Source organism: Canis aureus, chromosome 13 (assembly GCF_053574225.1).
Source record: "Canis aureus isolate CA01 chromosome 13, VMU_Caureus_v.1.0, whole genome shotgun sequence".
In the NCBI taxonomy this organism is placed as follows: Eukaryota; Metazoa; Chordata; class Mammalia; order Carnivora; family Canidae; genus Canis; species Canis aureus.
The window spans coordinates 28,710,734-28,733,747 of record NC_135623.1 but is presented as its reverse complement, the minus strand read 5'-3'; the positions used below and the strand labels follow the sequence as shown (position 1 = coordinate 28,733,747).

The following is a 23,014-nucleotide window of genomic DNA, read 5'->3' as shown; positions in this document are numbered from 1 at the left end:
TTAGTGTTGTACATGCTATAGGTTTGGACAAATGAATAACAAATATTCATCATTATGATATGCAGAGTATGTTTCCTGCTCTGAAAACCATCTGTACCTCCCACCTATTTATCCTTCCCCGAATTATCTCTCCCCCCTGCTTCCTGGAAATGAGTGATCTTTACTTTCTCCATAGTTTTGTCTTTTCCACAGTGTCATATAATTGAAATCCTACGGTATATAGCCTTCTCATATCGGCTTCTTACACTTAGTAATATGCCTTTAAGTTTCTTTTTAGCACCGAATAATATTCTATTATCTGGATATGTCACAGTTTATTTGGCCACTCATCTAGGAAAGGATATTGTGATTGCTTTTAACTTTTGGCAGTTAGGAATAAAGCTGCTGTAAACTTTCCAGTGCAGGTTTTTGTGTAGACATAAGTTTTCAGTTACTTCAGGTAAATACCAAGACGCATGATTGATGGATCATATGGTTAAAAGTATTATTTAGTTTTATAAGAAGCTACCGAACTGTCTTCCAGAGTGTCTGTACCATTTTACATTCCCACCAGCAGTGAATGAGAGTTCTTGTTGTTCTAGTGCTCAACGATATTTGGGGATTGTCACTGTTTTGGATTTTAGCCATTCTCATGGGTGTGCATTGTTTTAATTTGCATTTCCCTGATGACATAATATGGAACATCTCTTCATACGCTTATTTGCCTTCTGTGTATCTTCTTTGACAAGGTATCTGTTAAGATTTTTGGCCTTTTTTTTTTAATAGAGTTGTTTGTTTATTGTTGAGTTTTAAGAGTTCTTTGTACATTTTGTATTGTAGTTCTTTGTCAGGTGTGTATTTTATAAGTATTTTCTTTCAGTGTGGCTTATGTTCCTATTTTCTTAACATTGTCCTTTACAGAGTAGGAATTTTTAATTTTAATGAAGTCCAACTGTCTATTATTTCTTTCATGGATTATGCCTTTGCCATTGAATCTAAAAAGTAATTGTCAAAACCAGAATTTCCTAGTTTTTCTCCTATGTTAATTATCTTATAGGAGTTTTACAGTTTTGCATTTTGCATTTAGGTCTGTGATCTGTTTTGAGTTAATTTTGTGTAGGATATAAGGTCTTTGTTTTAATTTTTCATATTTGCATGTGGGTGTTCAGCTGTCCTAGCACCATTTGTTGAAAAGACTATCTTTTATCTTTGTTCCATCGTATTACGTTTGCTTCTTCGTCAAAGGTCAGTTGTGGGGATATTTGTGGGTTATTTATATGAGTTTATTTCTGGGCTCTCTATCGATTCTATTGCCCTGTATTCCTTCTGCACTACTACATTGTCTTAATTACTGTGGCTTTATAGTATAGTCTTCCAGCTTTGTTCCAGCTGCATATTATTCAGTCATTAAAAAGAATGAAATCCTGCCATTTGCAACAGCATGGATAGAGCCAGAAGGTATAACACTAATCGAAGTCAGTCAAAGAAAGACAAATAGCATATGATCTCACTAATATGTGGAATTTAAGAAAGAAATAAATTAGCAAAGGAAATAAAAGAGACAAACCAAGAAACAAACTCTTAATTAGAAAGAAAAAACTGATGGATACCAAAGGCAGTTGGGTTGGGAGATGGGTGAAATAGAGGATAGGGTTTAAAAAGTACACATGATGATGATTAAACACACACACACACAAAATGTTCAAAAAAGTCAACGTAATCCATCACATCAACAGGCTAAAGAAGAAAAATCAAATGATCATACAAATAGATGTAGAAAAAAAATATGGCAAAATCCAACACCTACTCATGAAGAAAATTCTAAGACAAACACAAAAGGGAATTTCCTCACCTTGATAAAGAATACCTACAAGAAACCTACATTACATTAAATGGTGAGACACTTGAAGCTACCTTGCTAGGACCAGGAACAAGGGTAGAATGTCTCCTCTCAGAACTCATTTGCAACATCTTAGAGGAAGTCTCAGCTAATGTAACAAAACAAGAAAAGGAAAAAGGTATACAGATTGGGAAGACAAAAATAAAACTATTTGTTCAATGATGACATCATTGTCTATGCAGAAAATCCAAAATAATCAACAAAAAATTCTTGCAACTAACAAACAATTACAAGTTATAGCAAGGTTGCAGGATACAAGTTTAAAACACAAAAGTCAATCAATCACTGTCCTATATACTAGCAATAAACAACTGGAATTTGAAATTCAAAACACAATATTTACATTAAGCTCCCCCCAAAACAAAATATTTAGGTATAAATATAGTAAGAAAGTACTGCATCTATATGAGGAAAACTACAAAATTCTAAAGAAAGATATCAAAAAAGAACTAAATAAATGGAGATATTCTCAGCTAATGAATAGGAAGACTGAATATTAGCAAAGCATCAATTCTTCTCAACTTGATCTGTAGTCAATGCAAGCCCAACCAAAATCTCAGCAAGTTATTTTGTATTAACAAATTAATGCTAAAGTTTACACGGATAGGCAAAAAAACAAAAACAAAAAACAAAAAACCCGAATGAGAATAGCTAACACAATATAGGTTGTGTGTGTGTGTGTGTGTGTGTGTGTGTGTGTGTGTATGTATATCACCTCTTCTTTATCCATTCATCTATTGATGGACACTTGGGTTGCTTCCATAGTTTGGCTATTGTAAAAAGCTGTAATAAATATAGGGGTGCATGTATCCCTTTGAATTAGTGTTTTCATAGTTTTTGGTTAAATACTCAGCAGTGTGATTTGTAGGTCATAGGGTAGTTCTAGTTTTAATTTTTTGAGGAACCTCCATACTGTTTTCCACAATGGTTGTGCCAATTTGTATTTTTACCAATAGTACAAGAGGATCCTTTTTATCCACATCCTTGTCAACACTTGTTTCTTGTGTTTTTGATTTTAGCCATTCTGTGAGTCGTGAGGTGATATTATGTTGTAGTTTGATGTGCATTTCTCTGATAATGACTGATGTTGAGAATTCTTTATGTGCCTATTGACTATCTGTATGTTTTCTTTGGAGAAATATCTGTTTATGTCTTCTACCCATTTTTTAATTGGATTATTTGTTTTGGGATATTGAGTTGTATCAGTTCTTTCGGATACTAACTCTTTATCAGATTTGTCATTTGCAGATATCTTCTCTCATTCAGTAGATTGCCCTTTAGTTCAATTGTTTCCTTTGCTGTGTAGAAACTTTATTTTTTGCCATCCCAATAATCTATTTTTGCTTTTATTTCCTTCGCCTAGGAGACATATCTAGAAAAATGTTGTTATGGCCCTGAGAGATTACTGCCTGTACTCTCTTCAAGGATTTTTATGGTTTCAGGTCTTACATTTAGGTATTCAATCCACTTTGAGTTTATTTTTGTGTATGATGAAAGAAACTGGTCCAGTTTCATTCTTCTGCCTATTGCTGTCCAGTTGTCCCAGCACCATTTGTTGAAGAGACCTTTTCCCATTGTATATTCTTTCCCTCTTTGTCAAAGATTAATTCACTGTATAATTGTAGGTTTATTTCCTGGTTTTCTATTTCATTTATCTGTGCATTTATTTCTATATGTCAGTACCATACTGTTTAATTACCACTGTTTTGTAATACAACTTGAGATCTGGAATTGTTATACTTCCAGTTTAGTTTTTCTTTTTCAAGATTGCTTTGGCTATTTGAGGTCTTTTGTGATTCCATACAAATTTCAGGGTTGTTTGTTCTAGTTCTGTGAAAAAATCTGTTGATATTTTGGTAAAGATTGCATTTAAATGTGTAGATTGCTCTGGGTGGTATAGACATTTTAACAATATTTGTTCTTCCAATCCATGAGCATGGAATATTTTTCCATTTCTTTGTTCATCTTGAATTTCTTTCATCAGTGCTTTATACTTTTCAGAGTATAGATCTTTTACCTCTTTGGTTAAGTTTATTCCTGGATATTTTGTTGCTTATGGTATAGTTTTTGTAAATGGGATTGTTTTCTTAATTTCACTTCCTACTGTTTTATTATTAATGTATAGGAATGCAACAGATTTCTTTATATCTATTTTGTATCCTGCTGCTTTGCTGAATTCATCTATCAGTTCTAGTAGTCTTTTGATAGATTCTTTAGGGTTTTCTGTATATAGTATCATATCATCTGCAAATAGAGTTTTACTTTTTCGTTATCAATTTGGATGCCTTTTATATCATTATACTGTCTGATTGCTGTGACTAAAACCACCAGTACTATGTTGAATAAAAGCGGTGAGAGTGGGCATTCTGTCTTGCAAGCTGGTGCAGCCACTCTGGAAAACAGTATGGAGGTTCTTCAAAAAGTTAAAAATAGAACTGCCCTATGAGCCAGCAGTTGCACTATTAGGTATTTACTCAAAGGATACAACAACACAGATTTGAAGGGATATATGCACCCTGATGTTTATAGCAGCAGTATCAACACTAGGCAAACTATGTTTCCATAGTTTGAATGGATACAGATGATCTGGATATTACTCAGCCATCAAAAAGAATGAAATCTTGCCATTTGCAATAATGTGGATGGAGCCAGAGTATATTATGCTAAGCAAAATAAGTCAGAGAAAGACAAATAACCCTATGATTTCACTCATATGTGAAATTTAAGAAACAAAATAGGTGAACATATGGGAAGGGGGAAAAGCAAGGAGAGGGAAACAAGCCTTAAGAGACTCAACGATAGGGGATAAACAGGGTTAATGGAGGGAGGTGGGTTGGGGATGGGCTAAATGGGTGATGGGTGTAAAGAGGGCACATGTTATGATGAGCACTAGATGTTGTATGTAAGTGATGAATCACTGAATTCTACTCCTGAAACCAATATTGTACTGTATGTTAACTAACTAGAATTTAAATAAAAACATAAAAAAACTTACTGACATAGTTATATAAAATTTAAAAAAGAGGTTTCAATATGGTGTAACATAACTTTTATATGCACTGGGAAACCAGAAAAAAATCATTTGATCCTCTTTTGCGAGACTTGCTTCATTGTGGTGGTCTGGAACCAAACCCAAAGTATCTCTGAGGAATGCCTGTACTGAGTTCAATTTTTAGCCATAATTGATGGGGAAGTGCTAAAACCACAGTGGGTTGTTTAAGTGGCATTTATAAGTATTACATAAATACATTCACAACCACAAATGCATTTTGAAAGAAGAAATATTACAGTTAAGAAGCTGACAGAAGCAGATCTCCAGGATTTCATATGTAATCATTAGGGCTTTTTTCGTTTCTTTTTAAGTCTCGTTTCATGTTGCTAACATTGAAAACAACTACATACAAACAAAAAGACAAAGATGTTTGTTTGGAAATGTTGGATGAATCTGTAGTAGCAAAGAAGGTAGTTCATGTAATACTTTTTGACAACACCATAGCTTGATATACTTGGGAATAATTTAGTGATACAGAAGAACGACTGACTCTCTGAGACAAATAAGCTTAGGAAAGTAATTTTTATTACAATTTGATTAACACGTTGATTTTGTTAATATGACAGTGATATGAAGGCAGAATTTATTTTTCAACTTACTTGCTGACAAATGGAGCTTACTGTGAGTTATTTAAAATTTTAAAGGGTTAACAAATCAACCAATGTGGTTTGCAGTTTTGCTTTGCTTTTGTGGGAGTATGTTCTGATTATAGAGAGCTGGTGACAAGAAAAACATGCTGGAACTTGTGCCATAATGTAAAGCAACATCCTGCTTCTTTCATTGAGAAAGTCTTGCTATGTCAGCTGAACTAAACAGTGTACTTGCTATATCAGCTAGATTAGCAGTAGTTCACTATAAAAGTGTGAATTGCTTACACTAATGCAATAAATTTGAGATTTTTTTAAAAAAAAATAAGTGATAGTTTGGAAGCTGAGCCAGTCGACTGTTACTATACGCTAAGGAATACAATAATTTTCAAAAGAAAATATTCCAACAAAAGTGTTTGAACTTTGGGATGAATGCTTAGTGTTTTTGCAAGATACGAAACCAGTTTGGTCCCCAAACTTATTAAATATGTGAATTAGACTTATTTATCTGATAGCCCTACTCTTTTAAGAAAATGACCTTATTAGCCTTCCACACAAAAAAGAATGTCAGATGTTTTTAATGTTACATAATATCAAAGGACAAAAATGAAAGTTAGAAATTTGGGGGAAAAGTTTCCATAAATTGTTATGGGTTTCACAGTATAGTACCAATTATCAGTAAAGTAGTTGGTAATTCTTGTAGTGCACATTTATAAATGTTAAAATCAAATGGGTAAGACAAACTTGGTAAGAAGTTTGTCAAATTTACAAATTTGGTTAAGACACACTTTGAGTTTCATTTTTCATTGAAAGAAAACCAATGCATAGGAAATTAATAGTTTAAGAATCCATTGTTTTTTATCAAAAGCTATTTTAGACTGAATTATAATTTTGATGGATAAGTTATTGGTTTTGGCTACCAACGAAGGATTGAGGACAAATTTTTAAAAGCATCATTTTCTGGATTTTGAGTTAAAAGTTAAAAATTAATACCCTGAGCTGAAATTGCTTTAAAATCTCTTCTATTCCTGTCAACGTACATCTATGGAACCAGTTTCTCTGTTAAGTGCTGTTAAAAGAAACCATAGAAGTAGCCAGCCTCTGAGAGAGCTCCCAGATGGATGCCCTGCCTCCTGTATTTACATCTTGCAATCCATTTCCACACGGCAGTATGCGTAGGGTTGATGTGATAGTATGTCACTTGTAAGATTAGGTCATAGCAGATATGCGTGTCTGTCTTGTCTGTTCTGGAAACCAGCTGCCATGTGGTAAACTGCCCAGTGGAGAAGCCTGCGTACTGAGAACTGAGGCTTTTGGTCAACAGCCAGTTAGAAACTGAAGCCTTTTGCCATCAGCCATGTGAGTGAACTTAATGGCGAATTCTCTAGACCAGTCAAGCCTTCACATGACTGCAGACCTGACCAAAACCTCATAAAAGACCTTGAAACATAACCACTCAGCTAAATTGCTTCCAGATTTCTGACCAACAGAAATGATGAGATAATAAGCGTGTGTTGTTTTAAGCCACCAATTTTGGTGTAGTTTTTAATGCAGTAATGGGTAACGAATACAAAAAAAACAAGAAGCAAACTCACTTATAACATTAAAAACTCTTACATACTATTAGTTCAGAGAGTTTGAACTGGTATTTGATATGAAGAATTCCCATTTCAGTCGGTCATCACTTTGAGTTAAGTTAGAATTCTGAAATGACAAAAGTTATTAGTGTGATGGCTGTTTTCTGTGATTGCCTATATGCATACTTCAGTGAAAGCACACAGTTTTATGTAATTCTTTTTTCTGTTCATTCTAATTATATTATTGAAATTAATTTCGTGGGCATAGCTAATAAAACATTGAAATTGTATTTTATATGGCCTTCTAAATTTTTATTTTTCTACTAGTTTGTTTTTATTTTATCTTACAAGTAGTATTAGTCCATGATGGATTGGAACTTAAGAAAAAGGAAACAAAATGCTTTTCCGTCACAGATAATCTACCTTAAGTCTCCTGTCATAGTTGTCATAGTACCTTAGGCCTCTTACCTTATTGTCATGGTCATCTTGCTTTATTATGATTGGTTTTGTTCCCTGGTAAACTGAAAGCCCTATGAAAGGCAGAGTCCATGTCTTTGTTGCTGTTACATCTTCCTGCCTAGAACAGTGTCTGGTACTTAGCAGCTACTCAGTAATTATTGGTCAAAAGAATTAACTAAAAAAAATTTTTTTGGTTGTGTTGGAATAATTAATTTCTTTAGTTATAAATGAGTCGGCTACTAAAACCATATGTCCTCAGGGAATGGTAGTTATCTCAGGTGAATAGAAAATATTCCTGGCATTCTTCTTGCTGAGTATTAGGTACTTATAAAATACATCTTTTTATTTCCATAGCACAACTGCCTCTGAAGAAGATGTCTCAAGTAGATATCCCCGAACAGATAGAAGTGGGTTCAGCCGATATAACAGGGATGCAAATACTTCAGGTAATTTGGTCTCAAGTAGCATGTTGGAAAAGAAAATTGAAGATCTTGAAAAGGTATGAATTACAAATTACTTAAGATTGATAAAATTAATATACCATCGGGATTCCTTTTTTTTTTTCTTACTTTTATAGCAGCTGAGAAAATAAATTGAAATTTGTACGGGAGAGAGAGTGCCAACAAAGGGGAAAAAATGAGAGGCGCTAGTGGAAGATATCATTAGTGTTAATTGGCATTTCCATATATAGTCAAGTAGCAGTTCTGAATCACGGTCTTAAGTATATATTTTCCAGATGCATTGTGGCTAGCATTTTCTGATTGCCTTAATACTTTCCTATCCAGTTCTGTTGATGTTAAGATTTTTAGGAATGGAGCCTATTCTTATATTCCTTAATATTTAATGGGCACCAAAAAAAATATTTAATGGGCACTTCCATTCTGCCTCAAGTTACCTCTAATATATTAAAGACAGTCTGTCTTTGAAATGGTTACAAGTCTATGCTGGCAGTGTGTCCTGCTGTGCGTTTATTACGTTATCTGTACAGTTTATCATTTGTAGACTTTCTTCTGGTTTCTAGTTTGACCCTAGAGCTATCTTTGGTGTTTGAAACTATTGTCAGAATAAGCCTGTTTAGGAGTATCCTTGAAAACAGGTTAAATGAATATTGGCATAAATTTATTAACCATACACTCAGGTTTTCTTCTGTCGACATTTAATCTGTGAAGTTGCTAATGGTGCTGATTACTTTCTGATTGTTGAAAATATGTTTTGTTTTGATGAATTGAAATTATTCCCTGTGATATAAAGATTGTTTTACTTAGAAATTTAATTTAAAAAAATTTTATGGCATTATAAATGTTTTTAGTTCACATCTCAGTTTTTGATATGTTTCTGTGAGTTTAAATTAAAAACTTTAAGGAATACATAGTCTAATAGGTTTCAAGTGTTTCTTCAGAAAGACTTTTACAGCTCCCCACAAATTTGGATCCACTTCCTAGTAGTTTGGCAACAGCTGATGAATGAGGGTGACTGGTCGCCTTTTCTGAGGGTTAATAGGATAGAGATTAAATTCTGTGCAAAATTTTTCAGTTTTGCTTTTCTTTCACCCCCAATATAGTCCACCCAGCCCAAGGCCCTGGATTCTAAATAAGATTTCTTTGGAAAAGGTGTTGTGTTATTTAAAGAAAAAAAGTTTAAAAACCAGTAATCTATTTCAGTTCCTTTATTTTATCTATTAACTAGCAGATCCACAGGCAACCTCGAGGACCATTATTTTTCTGTTTAGAGGTTTCCATACAGCCATCACCTTTTCTTAAACTTTGTATTTCTTAAAAAGATTTATTTATTTATTTATTGTGGGGGCAGGGAGAATGAGAGAATCCTAAACGGACTCCTGCTGAGGTGGAGCTGACAAGGGGCTCTATCTAACTACTCTGAGATCACTGCCTGAGTCGGAGGCTTAGTGGACTGGGCCACCCAGGTGCCCCTTCAACTTTGTATTTTGAATTAAGATTTTTAAAAAGATTGTATTTATCTGTCAGAGAGAGAGCCCAAGCAGGGAGAGCAGCAGGTAGAGGGAGAAGCAGACTCCCCACTGAGCAGGGAGCCTGATGTGGGACTTGATCCCGGGACCCAGGGATCATGATCTGATCCTAAGGCGGACATTTAACTGACTGAGCCACCCAGGCGGCCCAAACCTTGTATTTTGAATAAAAAATTTGAATTTCCTCAAACAGGATATTATCCATTAAAAAAGTAAGCTACTTCATTACTAATGGTGATGAAAAGTTAAAGGAGGGTAAGTCATTGGGTATTTGTATTGTTTTGTTTTTAAGAACTTACTTATTTGAAATAGAGAAAGAGAACAAGTTGGGGGGGGCAGAGGGAGAGGGAAAAGCAGACTCCCCACTGAATAAGGGAGCTCGACCCAGGGCTTGATCCCAGGACCCTGGGATCATATCAAGGCAGACATTTAACTGACTGAGCCACTTAGGTGCCCCGGGTAATAGTGTTAAAGAATTGTGTAATCATATTCAGAAATATGGAGCCACCTGGATGGCTCAGTTGGTTAAGCATCCAACTCTTGGTTTCAGGTCATGATCTCATGGATTGTGGGATCAAGGCGGCCTGGGGCTCCATGCTCAGCAAGGAGTTTGCTTGGAGCCTGTCCAACTCTGCTCCTCTGCCCATGCTCACACGCACTTGCACTTGCGGACTCTCTCTCTCTGAAATAAATAAATCTTTGAGACAAAAAAAAATACATCTTACAACTCCTGTATTCCTCTCATTCTTTGGGTCTTTCTTAGGATAGGTTTTTCCTTCCCTCACAGGTTACTTAAGAAATGCATTGGAAATCTTCCTATGTCTAAGGCACTACGCCAGACTTGACAGATGCATGTTATTTAAGGTTAAAAACAGCCAGTTACTTCCCAATTAATACTTTGTAATTATATCTACCAGGAAGTAGTAAGAGAAAGGCAAGAAAACTTACGACTTGTGAGACTAATGCAAGATAAAGAGGAAATGATCGGAAAACTCAAAGAAGAAATTGATTTGTTAAATAGAGTGAGTATTCACACATTCCAGTTTCATAGTTTTTTTTCTTCTTTTTTTTTTCCTGGCAACTGAAAAAAATATGTATATGTAAACATGAAATCTGTATATGTATACATGAAAATATATGTATATGAAGAGATTATTTAATTTCATTATTTTTTAATGAGATGGTAATTTGTGGTAGTAAGAATCATCATTTCATTCTATAAACTGATTTCCTCTGGCCAATTATCAGTTGTATTCAGTTAATACTATTCTTTTGGGGATGGACTGATGAATGGATTAGTTCAGTGCTTTGTTAAGAGTCTGGAGGTGAGAGGCAGCTTGGTCACCACCACACATAAAAGGATATTGGCACAGAGTTGCCTCAGTGAACAACTAAACTTGCTACTTTCTTGCCATAAGAAACTCCAGATGTCTTTGTGTGTATTTTCACCAGTTTTTCCCTCTCCAGTTATACTTAGACACCCCCCACTTTAGGTTTAGCTTACCCCCTCCGAGGTCTCTATTATACTATTTTGTAACTCTTTTTCTTGCATTCAGCCCTAGAATTTTTTTTTAATTTTTATTTATTTATGATAGTCACAGGGAGAGAGAGAGAGAGAGGCAGAGACACAGGCAGAGGGAGAAGCAGGCTCCATGCACCGGGAGCCCGACGTGGGATTCGATCCCGGGTCTCCAGGATCGCGCCCTGGGCCAAAGGCAGGTGCTAAACCGCTGCGCCACCCAGGGATCCCCAGCCCTAGAATTTATTTTTTGCTTAAGAAGCAGGTATTAGTGCTAAGCCATATTTAGGTAATAGTGTTGAGAAGAGATTCCATAGTTCTGCATATTAAAAGGCTCTAAATAAGATGGAAATACGTTTGCTTCAGGGAAAAGGGGAACAGATTCCTAAGCCAATTTTAACTCTAACAATGAAAGAAGAGAAAATAGAGGCCTCCTTATGTGCAGATCCATTCTAATAAAGCTCTGGAGCATTAACTACAGGTAATAGATGAAGACTGCGAAACTTAGAGTTTAACTTGCTCAAATCATAGTTAGTAATCACATAATAACTATCTGAGCCAGTATTTGACATTAGGTATTCCATAGCCCCAAGTCTAAGCTCTTCCATAATTGTAGACAGTCTTTCATCTTGGTTAGAACCCGGGAAATCTGCCTCTGTTGGTTTTGGAATATGATTTAATAAAATCTGAAAATAGTTTTGATGTCTGTGATATATTAGTACTGTCTTAGGCACTGTGTGCATTAAAAAGATAAAACACCTGCTCTTATAACTTATAACTTAGTGATGATACAGGAATATAATTTATTATTTAATTCTAAATCTTAGGTCTCAAAAAGAAATAAATCTTGGGTCTCAGTTGTAGTAATTCTTGAAATCTTGTATGTTTTTTGTTGTTGCTTTCAACAAGTAAGTTCCCCACCATCATTCATTTAGTTTATGAGTAAATGCAGATTCTGTTTTTGCACATTTTAAAAACGTTTACCTATTGTCCAAAGGTAGTATGCTAAATTTATTAGAATGCTGTTATCCAGCAGAATGCTTATAATTTAAATTGATTACTCCAAGTTTTAGTATTTTGAAATACAAGGATAAATTTTAAAATGTGTGCTTTCACAACTATCAGTAAACATAATGCCTTGAAATAGTTTCTTCTAAATGAAACTTAGAGTGGATTATCTTCATATTTACCAGATGGTTATATATTTGGCACTAGGATTGATATAGGGAACGGAGACGTGGAATCATATGACTTTAAAGCTGGAGGATAATTACTTAGTTTAGTGGCTTTCATTTTTCTTTAACCTCCTCAAACACGATGTTAGAGAAAAGCTTAACACAAATTGAACCAGATCAACTCAATGCTCTAGATTTTCACCTCACAACGTGCACTCTTGTTCAAGATCCTACAGAGTGAGAGGGGTGCATTCAGAACTTACGCCCTGGGGACCCCTGGGTGTCTCAGCGGTTCAGCGGCTGCCTTCAGCCCAGGGCATGACCCTAGGGTCTCAGGATCTAGTCCCACATCAGGCTCCCTGCATGGAGCCTGCTTCTCCCTCTGCCTGTGTCTCTGCCTCTCTCTGTGTGTGTCTCTCATGAATAAATAAATAAAATCTTAAAAAAAAACAAAAACACCCTTACACCTTGATCTTTTTGATGCCCCATTTGACAGACTGTAATCCGAGGTCCTGAGCCTTATATTTCATTGCCCACATATGTATTTTCTTTAGCCCTCAATTTGGGGGAAGTGGAGATCTGTTTTTAGCTAAAAAAATTAGATATTTATAATGATTAAAAATTGGAAGACATACAAATTAAAGAATTCTGATTTTTGGCTTCTCTTAAACTGAAAAATCTGGCACGAGATGATCTATCTTATCGTGATACTAATGAGAAGGACTTGAAGTGGATGCTCCCTTCAGGCGGGGGGGTGTATTCCATCTAAAGTTGTTTTCAGAATTGGCACTTGGCACTTGTTTTTTCCAAATTAAATGCTTGTATGAATTATCTTTGCATGTATGTATTTTATTTTATTTTTTAATTAATTAATTAATTAATTTATATTTCTTTTTTATTGGAGTTGAATTTGCCAACATTTAACATAACACCCAGTGCTCATCCCGCCAAGTGCTCCCCTCAGTGCCCATCGCCCAGTCACCTCAACCCCGCACCCACCTCCCTTTCCACCACCCCTTGTTCATTTCCCAGAATTGGGAGTCTCTTGTGTTTTGTCGCCCTCCCTGATATTTTCACTCATTTTCTCTCCTTTCCCATTATTACCTTTCACTAATTTTTATATTCCCCAAATGAATGAGACCATATAATGTTTGTCCTTCTCCGATTGACTTATTTCACTTAGCATAATACCCTCCAGGTCCCTCCACATCGAAGCAAATGGTGGGTATTTGTCGTTTCTAATGGCTGAGGAATATTCCATTGTATACATAAACCACAGCTTCTCTATCCATCATCTGTCGATGGACACGGAGGCTCCTTCCACAGTTTGGCTGTTGTGGATATTGCTGCACATGTATGTATTTTAATTTTTTTTAAAAGATTTTATTTATTTATTTATGAAAGACACAGAAAGAGAGAGGCAGAGACACAGGCAGAGGGAGAAACAGGCTCCATGCAGGGAGCCTGACATGGGACTCAATCCTGGGTCTCCAGGATCACGCCCTGGGCTGAAGGCGGTGCTACCCCCACCCGGGGGGCCCACATGTATGTGTTTTAAAGTGTTTTTATCACCTTTAGAATATTTTTAAGTATTTAAAAAACTCATATAATATTTTCTTTTTTGTTTCCTTAAGGACCTAGATGACATAGAAGATGAAAATGAACAACTAAAGCAGGAAAATAAAACTCTTTTGAAAGTTGTTGGTCAGCTAACAAGGTAGAAGATTGAAGTCCCCATGTGGAAAAAATATTTTAAAACTACTGATTGAATGTTATGGTTAATGCTAGGACAATACTCCTATGCTGCAATACATTAAGTATGTATATTTATTTCTAGAAAACAGTGGATGTTTTCAAAATACTTCTTTTTCATTATTTCAAAAAAGTATCAACCTTCTATTTCACAAATAAGTAACATCTCTCAGTTATTAAATTGATAGGTTATGCCTGTTGGTTCCATGTGGTATTCAAATAATATATGGTTTAAAGTCACAACTGCTTGAATATATTTTATCTATGGTAGTGTGTTTTCTCCCTAAAGGAATATACATAGTCTTTGTTTACATGAATTCCAGTACTTTTGGGGAGTTACCCGCAATTGCCTTATTACTGATGTGTGCAAACTTATATGTGTTGTTGATGTACTTCTCATAAAGGCTTTGTCTATTGTCATTTGTTCTTTCAACTTATTTTAAGCCATTTAGAGTCCTAGAGTGTCACACCATTTTGTATAACAGTCATCTTCAAAAAGAAAAGCTATTATGAAAAGTCATTTAATATCATGTACTAGTTGGCTAAATATAAAATTTTAGAGAATACTTGAATTGTGCTACAATGAATTAAAATATATAATTTTTGTATCTGAATGTTGAAAAAATCTAAAATCACTTTAGCTTTTGAAAAACCTACAATTGTAATTTCATTGTAAAATTTCTTATGTAGGTACTACCTTTTTTATTATTCCAAGGTTTATAAGTGAAAATAGATGTTTAAAAAGTTGTTCACTCATCAGTTGTGGAGTGTGTACAAGAAAAAAAAATCCATATTTTTAATTATTATTTGCATTAAAAACAAAACCAAAATATTTATCCACACTTAAAACATTTATACTTAACATTTACAAAGTTAGTACATAAACAGAGTATTGAAATATTTTCCTTATTTCTAACCTGGAGAGTAACACTGTGATAGTTGTTCTCATATGAGAGAATTATTCCCCTACCTCAAATTTAAGGGATTATTTTTTTCCTAACATTGGATTTTTTTTTTTTGTAAAACAATTTTTAAAAATTTTGAAGAATTGTATAAATTTTCTATTAAATATCACTTAGTGTTTAGAGTCATTTTATATTGAATTTTCATGTTGAATAAGGAAACCCCCTCTTTTAAGATTTATTAACATTAAAAAAATATCTGTCTGGTAGTTGAATCCTGAGCAATATGCTCATACTTTACTTATACTTATTTGTCCAGTTAAATATAGTAAAATCCATTTTGGTAACGTATTGACTCTTTCTTCACTTGCCGAGTCGCTTCGTTATTTACTATTAGAAAAATAGGGAAGTGAGACATTTGGACAAATGTAGAGTAAATGATAAATGTCACACGTTGAATCCTAAAATTCTTTGTGATTACCTAGATTGGCTTCTCACTTTCAACCTTGGCTGAATCACTTGGGTTGCTTACAGATAATTCCCTGGCTGTAATTTCTAGATAGATTTAGGGTGAGACCCTGGACAGAATTTTTAAATTTCACCATCTGATGATTCTGATCATAACCTAGGTTTGGAAATAGCTGCTGTCACCTCTTTCCTCCTCTCTCTTCCACTGGAGACCCTAGAATGAACATACGTTAGCTACCAGCATTTTGTCCCCCTTATAGTTTATTTAATAATTTATCTGGTCTCCGGGGAAGTTTTCATAGGTTTTAAATACATTTACCAAAAAGTTCAATGTTCAATCGAAACTGGATGTAGGTGCAGAATTACTACATAAGGGCATCCTTTTCAGAGAGTGTTTACCCAGCATCCTGGAAGAGTGACCTGCTGTCCACATGTCCGAGTGGCATGCCAGGCGCCGGCGCTGTGCTGGCCCTGGGGCACTCGTCCCCCTTCACTTACCCTTAGGCATGTGGTGGAAACATTGGTACTACCTAGTTTTGCGTGCAAGCTTTGGATGTTGTAAAATGCTGTCCGTGTCCAGCCTTAAAATATGTTCGTGTGCTGGTTTTTCAGTAAAGGATTTGAAATTTCTATTTAGTCTGTATGTAAGTAAGGGATATTTCATTTCCCTTTCAAAATTATACCAGTTTTTAATGCCTTTAAAGACTGAGCAGTTTTTTAAACTTATCCTTTTCTTCAGTTTATTAGGAAAATTTCCAGCACTGATCTTAAACATAATGGTACCTAGTGCAAATACAGGAGCCTGACACTCAGGCAAAGCAATTCACAAGCAGTCCTGCCTCCTGCCCTTAAGATGTATATTTATATCACATGTAGATTTTTACACTGAATATTGAAAAATTTAGAATCTCCTATAATTTCCCTTTGAAATGTATAAAAAGCATTGAGATTTTAAAAAGGTAACTTAAATACATGTGCACTACCTTAGAAAATTTGGCTGTTGTCAATAAAGTGCTAGTATTTGTGATATTATTAGTTCCATTCAGAAATTATATTTCTTATATTTCCTGGGAATTTATGGTATAATAAAGCATATTCAAAGTTTTAATGTGTTTATGATATTATTTTCAAAACAGTTCACTAACTTTAAAATGAACATGACTTCTTGTCCCCTGATTTCTGACATGCATTAACTTGAGCAAAATAACCTCCATTTCATTTTTCTAGGATTGTTACTCATTTTATTGCACCACAGTTACCTTTAGAGAGCAAGAGGGTAGTGTTTATATATTTCTTAGGGAATTAACTAAATGTAGAGATTAGCACTGTCACATTGGCTCAAGTAGTTTAAAACAGAAAATTAAATATCAAGGGCAGACATATGAAGCAATGTATTCTTTTTTTTTTAAAGTAACTTTTTAATTGTGGTTAAAGCAATGTTTTCCTAAGGTGAAAAACCTACCTCAGTTATATGTGGATTTATGTTTTTTGGTTTAACCTGGATTTTTATAATTAGAAATTAAAATGTAACATTTTGAGCCCACTAACACTTTGTTGAAAATAATACAAGTCAGTATGCAACACTGTAATATAAAACAGAAAAGACCTTGGGTTTCATCACTGATCTGATGTCCTAGACAATATTCATTTGTATAGTGATGGTCATCTTTCATCTTTTTTTGTATTTTATAATCTTGAGTCTGTGCCTAGTAAGTTCCATGCAGTGTTGGCACTTAATTTAATAACTATTCAAGGTTCAGTTAATAGCCTGTTAAAAGATTCGGGCGTAGATTTTCATCTCATAATGTAAGAAACCAAACACACCAGCTTTTCACTGGGAAAAATAAGTGAGAAAGAACTAGCATCCAGGAGTCAGAATTTATAACATGTTGAAGTCAGTGCTAACATTCTCTTACTGTATCTGAACCATTCCCAATATGTAACAGACTTAGCTTCTTTTGCTTTGGAACCATGCTCACTCGGAAAAGTAGAGGACATCCCATCAACTAGGATTGCAAGCTTGTGCTGCTTTTGTTGTTCCATTAAACTGAAAGCATAATACTAATAGACAACAAGTATTTTGCTCATCAGGTACTTTCCTCCATGTTGTTAAATTTCTCATTGATGTATAGAAGTTGGTTGGTTCATTCTCGGTATTAAGACTTGAAAAATTACCCTGGAAAACCTAAACCCATATTGTTTTTTTATTTTACTTAACTAGACTCTCATAGCATGTTAAAACCAAATAAATCCCTATTCTAAAAATAATTACATGTGAGTATGTGAGAGGAATATGGATGAGGAATATAAATACATTAAATTTTTATATCTATTCTTTTAGTAAGTATTTATTAGTCTAGTAGGTTCCTTATAGCCATTTTTAAAAATGGACATGGACCAGCCCTTCCACTTAGCAGCGGACAATCTATGTGGTGTGTGTCAGTAGCACAAAGTGTAATCTGAATTAGCATGTAACTGGTCTAATCTGAAGAGTTCATTCAAAAGTTGGTTTTTGGTTTTTGGTTTTTTTTCTATTACCTAGCCATTGTCTTTAGGTCTAGTTAATAGGTACTGTTTAATTTGCTGCAGCATTTAACCCAGTGGTGGAGTGGAAGACATGATGCATATTGGGAAATACCTTCCCGTATTTTATTTAGGTAATTATGGTTTATGAAAAGAACATTAAGGAATTTATAGAAGTAATGAGGCAAAAAGAATTCAGTGTATTTCAGATACAGCAAACTATTATTGGCATTCTCTCTGTACATATTGATTACTGGTTTGTTTTTAGGTATTTACATCTAATAAGCTCATAGACTGACACATATTGCTTTGGTAGTAACAGAATGTTAGTGATGATCATCTGATGGACACTAATTACATGTGTGTTTTGTTTTGATTCCCCCTCTGAATGCCTATAATAATAATAGATAAACGTTACTTTTTTCAGTGAACTTTGTTTCTTAAAAGATTTGGCTATTTTATTCAAGTTTTTTCTTCTACATTTAAGTGTCAGATGGCTGCTGCTACCTATAAAGACTGTATGGAAACTAAAATTGACTGTTTTGTCGCAGAATCAATTAATTCAGATACTTAAATATTTGTAGGAAAACACCTGGATAATTTATTGACCACATTAGGATTGTGTAGAGAGCTTTCATAATTCCTGTTGCATAGAGTTTCAATGTGGAATAGTCAACTTGATGGAGATTCACTTTTAATATGCTGTGCATGTAAAATAGTAAATAATAAAAAATAAGTTTTCATTTATTTTTTAACACTGGTTATTTTTTTCTCTCTGAACTATCAGCAAAACCTTGACCACGAGTTTTGCTTTTTGGAGTTAAGGGATAATGTTAATATTCTAATTAATCTGTGTGCCTCTTACTAAAACTATGCAATATGTGTACATTACGGTGGGAGGAATAATGTTTTAAAAAAAATGCCATGTTGATAAGACCTGTACACATTAATGGTGGGATTTCTTGAGTAAGTGAGGAAGTGCACACATGTTGAATCTAACTGAAAATTGTAATTGTCTTTGTGTTTTAAAGCTACATTAATAATTTCTTAATTCAAAACGAACTCTTCAGCTAAATCCGATGGTGTTAAAGAATTTCAGGTCTTTCATAGTTTGAAAAAGATAAGTAGGGGTCTGGGAATGTAAAACCCTGGTCTTTGTTTTTTGAGTAAATGGTTTACATAACCTTTTGCTAATGTGTCATTCTTCATACACCTGCACAAGCTAATCAGTCTTCTTTACTTCTAGAACTCTAAATCAATCTTCTCAGTAATGTCATACATGTCTGACAAGTGAACAAGCCTAGTGAACAAGCATCCTTCAGTTAGACTGTTTAGACAATGCCTCAAGTCCTTATAGGAGAACCTACTCCATTAGCAAGCCTATTGAAAAACTTTGCAAGGTGCCTTAGTCTTAATTGGACCTGGAGCCCTTTATCTTAGACTTTGTCAAATCTCTGTTTTTATTCTTCGAGAGTCGCTCTGTACATGCACACAATTCTATCAGTAGCTGTATACCACCCACATACTTTCTTAATCTCTTGTGTCTAGTTTCTCTTTTCACCTCTGCAAGAGGTTACATTTTCTTCCCGGTCAACTTCTTGGAAAGAATTTATGTAATGTTGGACCTTCATGTTAACGAGATAGCACTGTTCTAATAACCCTTACAATTCATTCATTTTACTTTGATATCTAACCAGGTAAGGTTAAAAAGGAAGCCAGAAAGCAAAAACCTACCTTTTAATAGTGGACTGAATGCATAATTTTACTCTTCATTTTTAAAAAAAGTTTCTGTGATGAGTCAAGATGGATTTAATAAAGGAAGAGGCTCTCTACTTGGTGTCAGATAGTTGAGCAATACGAAAAAGTTAATATGAACCAGTTAGGAAAGGTAGATCGGACTTTGACTTTACACAGGTGGAAGATGAAATAAGGGTTTTGACAGCTAGGTGTGTTATTCATGTTAAAAATGTGCAAAATTGTTCAGTATGTGGTCTTAATTCATATATAATCAGCTCCTCTTCCTGTTTAGATATATCATGGGACATAATATTCATAGTCTTTCTATTATATTACAAATTCTTATCCAGAAAAATATTTGCAGCCCTTTAAAGTGGGAACTCTTGGGGCGCCTGGGTGGCTTAGTCAGTGTCTGCTTCTGGCTCAGGTCATGATCCCAGGGCCCTGGGATGGAGCCCCAAGTCAGACCCCCTGCTCAGTGGAGTCTGCTTCTCCCTCTCCCTCTGCCCCTCCTTGCTTGCATGTGCTCACTTGTGTTCGCTCGCTCTCTGTCAAATGAATAAAGTCTTTAAATAAAATAATTGGGAACTGTTTATTGTGGTTAAACAAAGTAGATGATGTCATCAGTGGGCATTTTAGCTTTATGGAAAAAATTATTAAGGAAAACTAATAGAAAGGTACCTGATTTCTTTTAGTATTGTAGTGCAAAAGTAAAACCAAAGCTATCAGTCAAAGGCATAGGAAATCCCATTTTGAAGAACTTGCAAATCACATTTGGCAAGAATGCATTTGTTTGATACAGTGTTAAGAAAAGTTGAAAAATCATAGCTTTCCATAGCAGATCAAAAGTTTCATGTATGGGTAATTTGGGACAATGAACAACATCACTAAAGTAAAATTATGCCAGTAACTGTCATATTAGCTGTATTCTTTAAGGTGAATCAGTGAAAATTTAAAGGGATGAATGATGGTCGCTTGGGAAATGCTAATTGTGATCACAGGGGGCCTAAAAGTGCCTTTTGTGTCTTAACTCCGTTAAGATCTGTGTACCTTAAGAAGTTCAGCTAAACATAGTGATTCACTGGGTTAACAGTTTGAGCCCAACTTTAACCCTAATGTACTATAGCATAACAACATGAAATAATTAGAAATTCAGTGGCGCTGTTTGCCAGGCATTGTGGTTAAGTGCTTTAAGTATTGTTTTTATTTGATTCTTTAAAACTTGTGCGAAGTACAGATTAGGAAGGGTAATTTGCCCCAAATCACAAAGCAGTGCTTTGTTCTGGTACTTGTACATAACTCATGTTTATGACATAATCAGTAGTCTATTAAACGTTTTGCCAGTGCTTCTCAAAGTGTGGTCACCACACTAGTAGTGTTGGCTTCACTTAGAAACCTATTAGAAATAGTAACTCTTGGGTCCCTTCCCAACACCTGGATGGGGTGAGGCCCAACAATCTGTGTTTTGTTAGGCCCTTCAAGTGATTCTGATGCAGGTCAAAGCTTGCAAATTTGCATTGTGCATTTTTTTTTTTTAGGTGTTTGTTGTTTTTTTTTTTTTTTTTTTTATTTCTGTTTTTAAGTTAAGATCTTGGCCTTTCTTTTTGGACATTATATAAATAATATAACATGAACTTGTTAGGAAAAAAAAAGTGATCTTTTCATTGTTGTTTACAATGCAAAAGATTGTATCGGGAAAAGCCCCAGCATAGATAATGGCAGCTTGACATAACTGCATTAGTTTTAGTATTATCTCTGGAACTCAAATAGATTCTTAAGTCCAAGAGACTGTGGAAGGAAATCCTTGTTTTACTGTGTTAAGGTCCATCTCTGTTATTGCCTGAAGGTTTTTGGTAGTAATAATGCATTTGGTAACAATAATGCCTTTTTTTCAGACTCTCAAACTTGATTGGAACAAAGAAATGTATGTTTCATCAGTGACAGTTTTATTTTTGTTGGTTTTTGTCCTTTTTTTTTTTCATGTATGGACACTGGGGTTGGCCATGGGCAGATTGAATCTTCAAAGTTTATTGAACTCAGAAAATCAGTAACATTTTCTAGCTAATTGATCAGTGAGGAGGACTCCAGTATTCGAACCCGGTGAGTAAAGAAAAGTTTAGTCTGTGTTGATTGATTTAGAATAACTTTTTTCTTTTGAGATAGTTTATTATTTTTAATTATTTCTGCTTTTTAAATACTTTAGAGCAATTTTAGATTCTATAATTACCTTGAAGGTAGTACAGAGAGCAGTTGGAATACCTCACACCCAGTTTTCCTCATTACTAATGTTTTGCATTAGTATGGTGCACTCGTCACAATTAAGGAACCAAGATGGATACGTTATTGCTAATTAAAGTCCATACTTGCTTCAGATTTCCTCAATTTTTCCCTAATGTTTTTCTCTTCCAGGACCCAATCTAAGATACCACATTACATTTAGTAGTTAGGTCTCTTACGCTCCTCTTAGTTGTGACAGTTTCTTAGACTTTTCTTATTTTTGATGACCCTGACAGTTTTGAGGATTACTGGTCAGGTATTTTTTACTTCTTACTATGGCCATTTTCACATATGCACAGAAGTCGAGACAAAAATGATCCATATGTTGCTAATCTTATCCCCCATTTTTATTCTTTTTTTGCTGGGGTACTTTAAAGTTAAATTGTTCATTCATTTGTTCATTCATTCACTCATTCATGAGAGACAGAAAGAGAGACAGAGGCACAGGCAGAGGGAGGAGATGCAGGCTCCATGCAGGGCCCCAGGATCATGCCCTGGGCAGAAGGCAGATGCTCAACCGCTGAGCCACCCAGGTGCCCCCGTACCTAACAAATTTAATGCTGACTTCTTGATGTGCCTGTTTAGTTTGGGTTGTTGAGGAGCAGGCCTGCAGGAGATTTATTGGGGGAAAACATCTGTGAGGAAAAAGGGCAGAAGCTAGGAGAGGTAGGGAGAAGGAGAGAGGGAGGAAGGATGGCTGAGCAGGAAGTCTTAATACATAGAGAAGTTTGAAAAAGTTCTTGGGAAGATTTAAAAGTCCTCAAACCAAAGGCGGCCTGTTCATCAGAGTAGACTCCTGTCTTACAGGGGTGTCCCTGCTGTGCTCCTTAGGGGCAGGGAACAGCCTAGGGCCTCAGCTGAATACCGGGGGATTCCCACCCCAGCAGCTGAACTGACAGTAGGAGCTGGACAAGCCCTTGTGTGGGGCTCTCCCACCAGGTAGGTCTTGATGTTCACATTTCCCCAGATCCCTCAGAACTGCCCTTTTACTGTTAGTTTATTCAAATACAGACCCAAATGAGAGCCCTCCACTGTATTTGGTTCATATGTCTCTTTAATCTTTATTAGCTTATAAATTACACACACTTCCAATTTGTATGTCCTTTTCAAACTGAAGAAA

At 35.1% G+C, this 23,014-nt stretch overlaps 1 protein-coding gene across 2 annotated transcripts in view; it reads left to right on the top strand.

Moving 5' to 3' along the window:
* PAWR (pro-apoptotic WT1 regulator) overlaps window positions 1–16,465 on the top strand; it is a 101,826-nt gene extending 85,361 nt beyond the window's left edge. Inside the window, exons 4-6 of one of the 2 annotated variants that reach the window (XM_077845614.1) lie at window positions 7,909–8,000; window positions 10,459–10,563; window positions 13,870–16,465. In XM_077845614.1, coding sequence (XP_077701740.1) covers window positions 7,909–8,000; window positions 10,459–10,514 — 148 coding nt within the window. In that variant the 3' untranslated portion in view covers window positions 10,515–10,563; window positions 13,870–16,465. Of the gene's footprint in view, window positions 1–7,908; window positions 8,054–10,458; window positions 10,564–13,869 lie in introns of both variants that reach the window. The other variant, XM_077845613.1, reaches the window with a different exon arrangement.
* The last annotated feature ends 6,549 nt before the right edge of the window (window positions 16,466–23,014 follow it).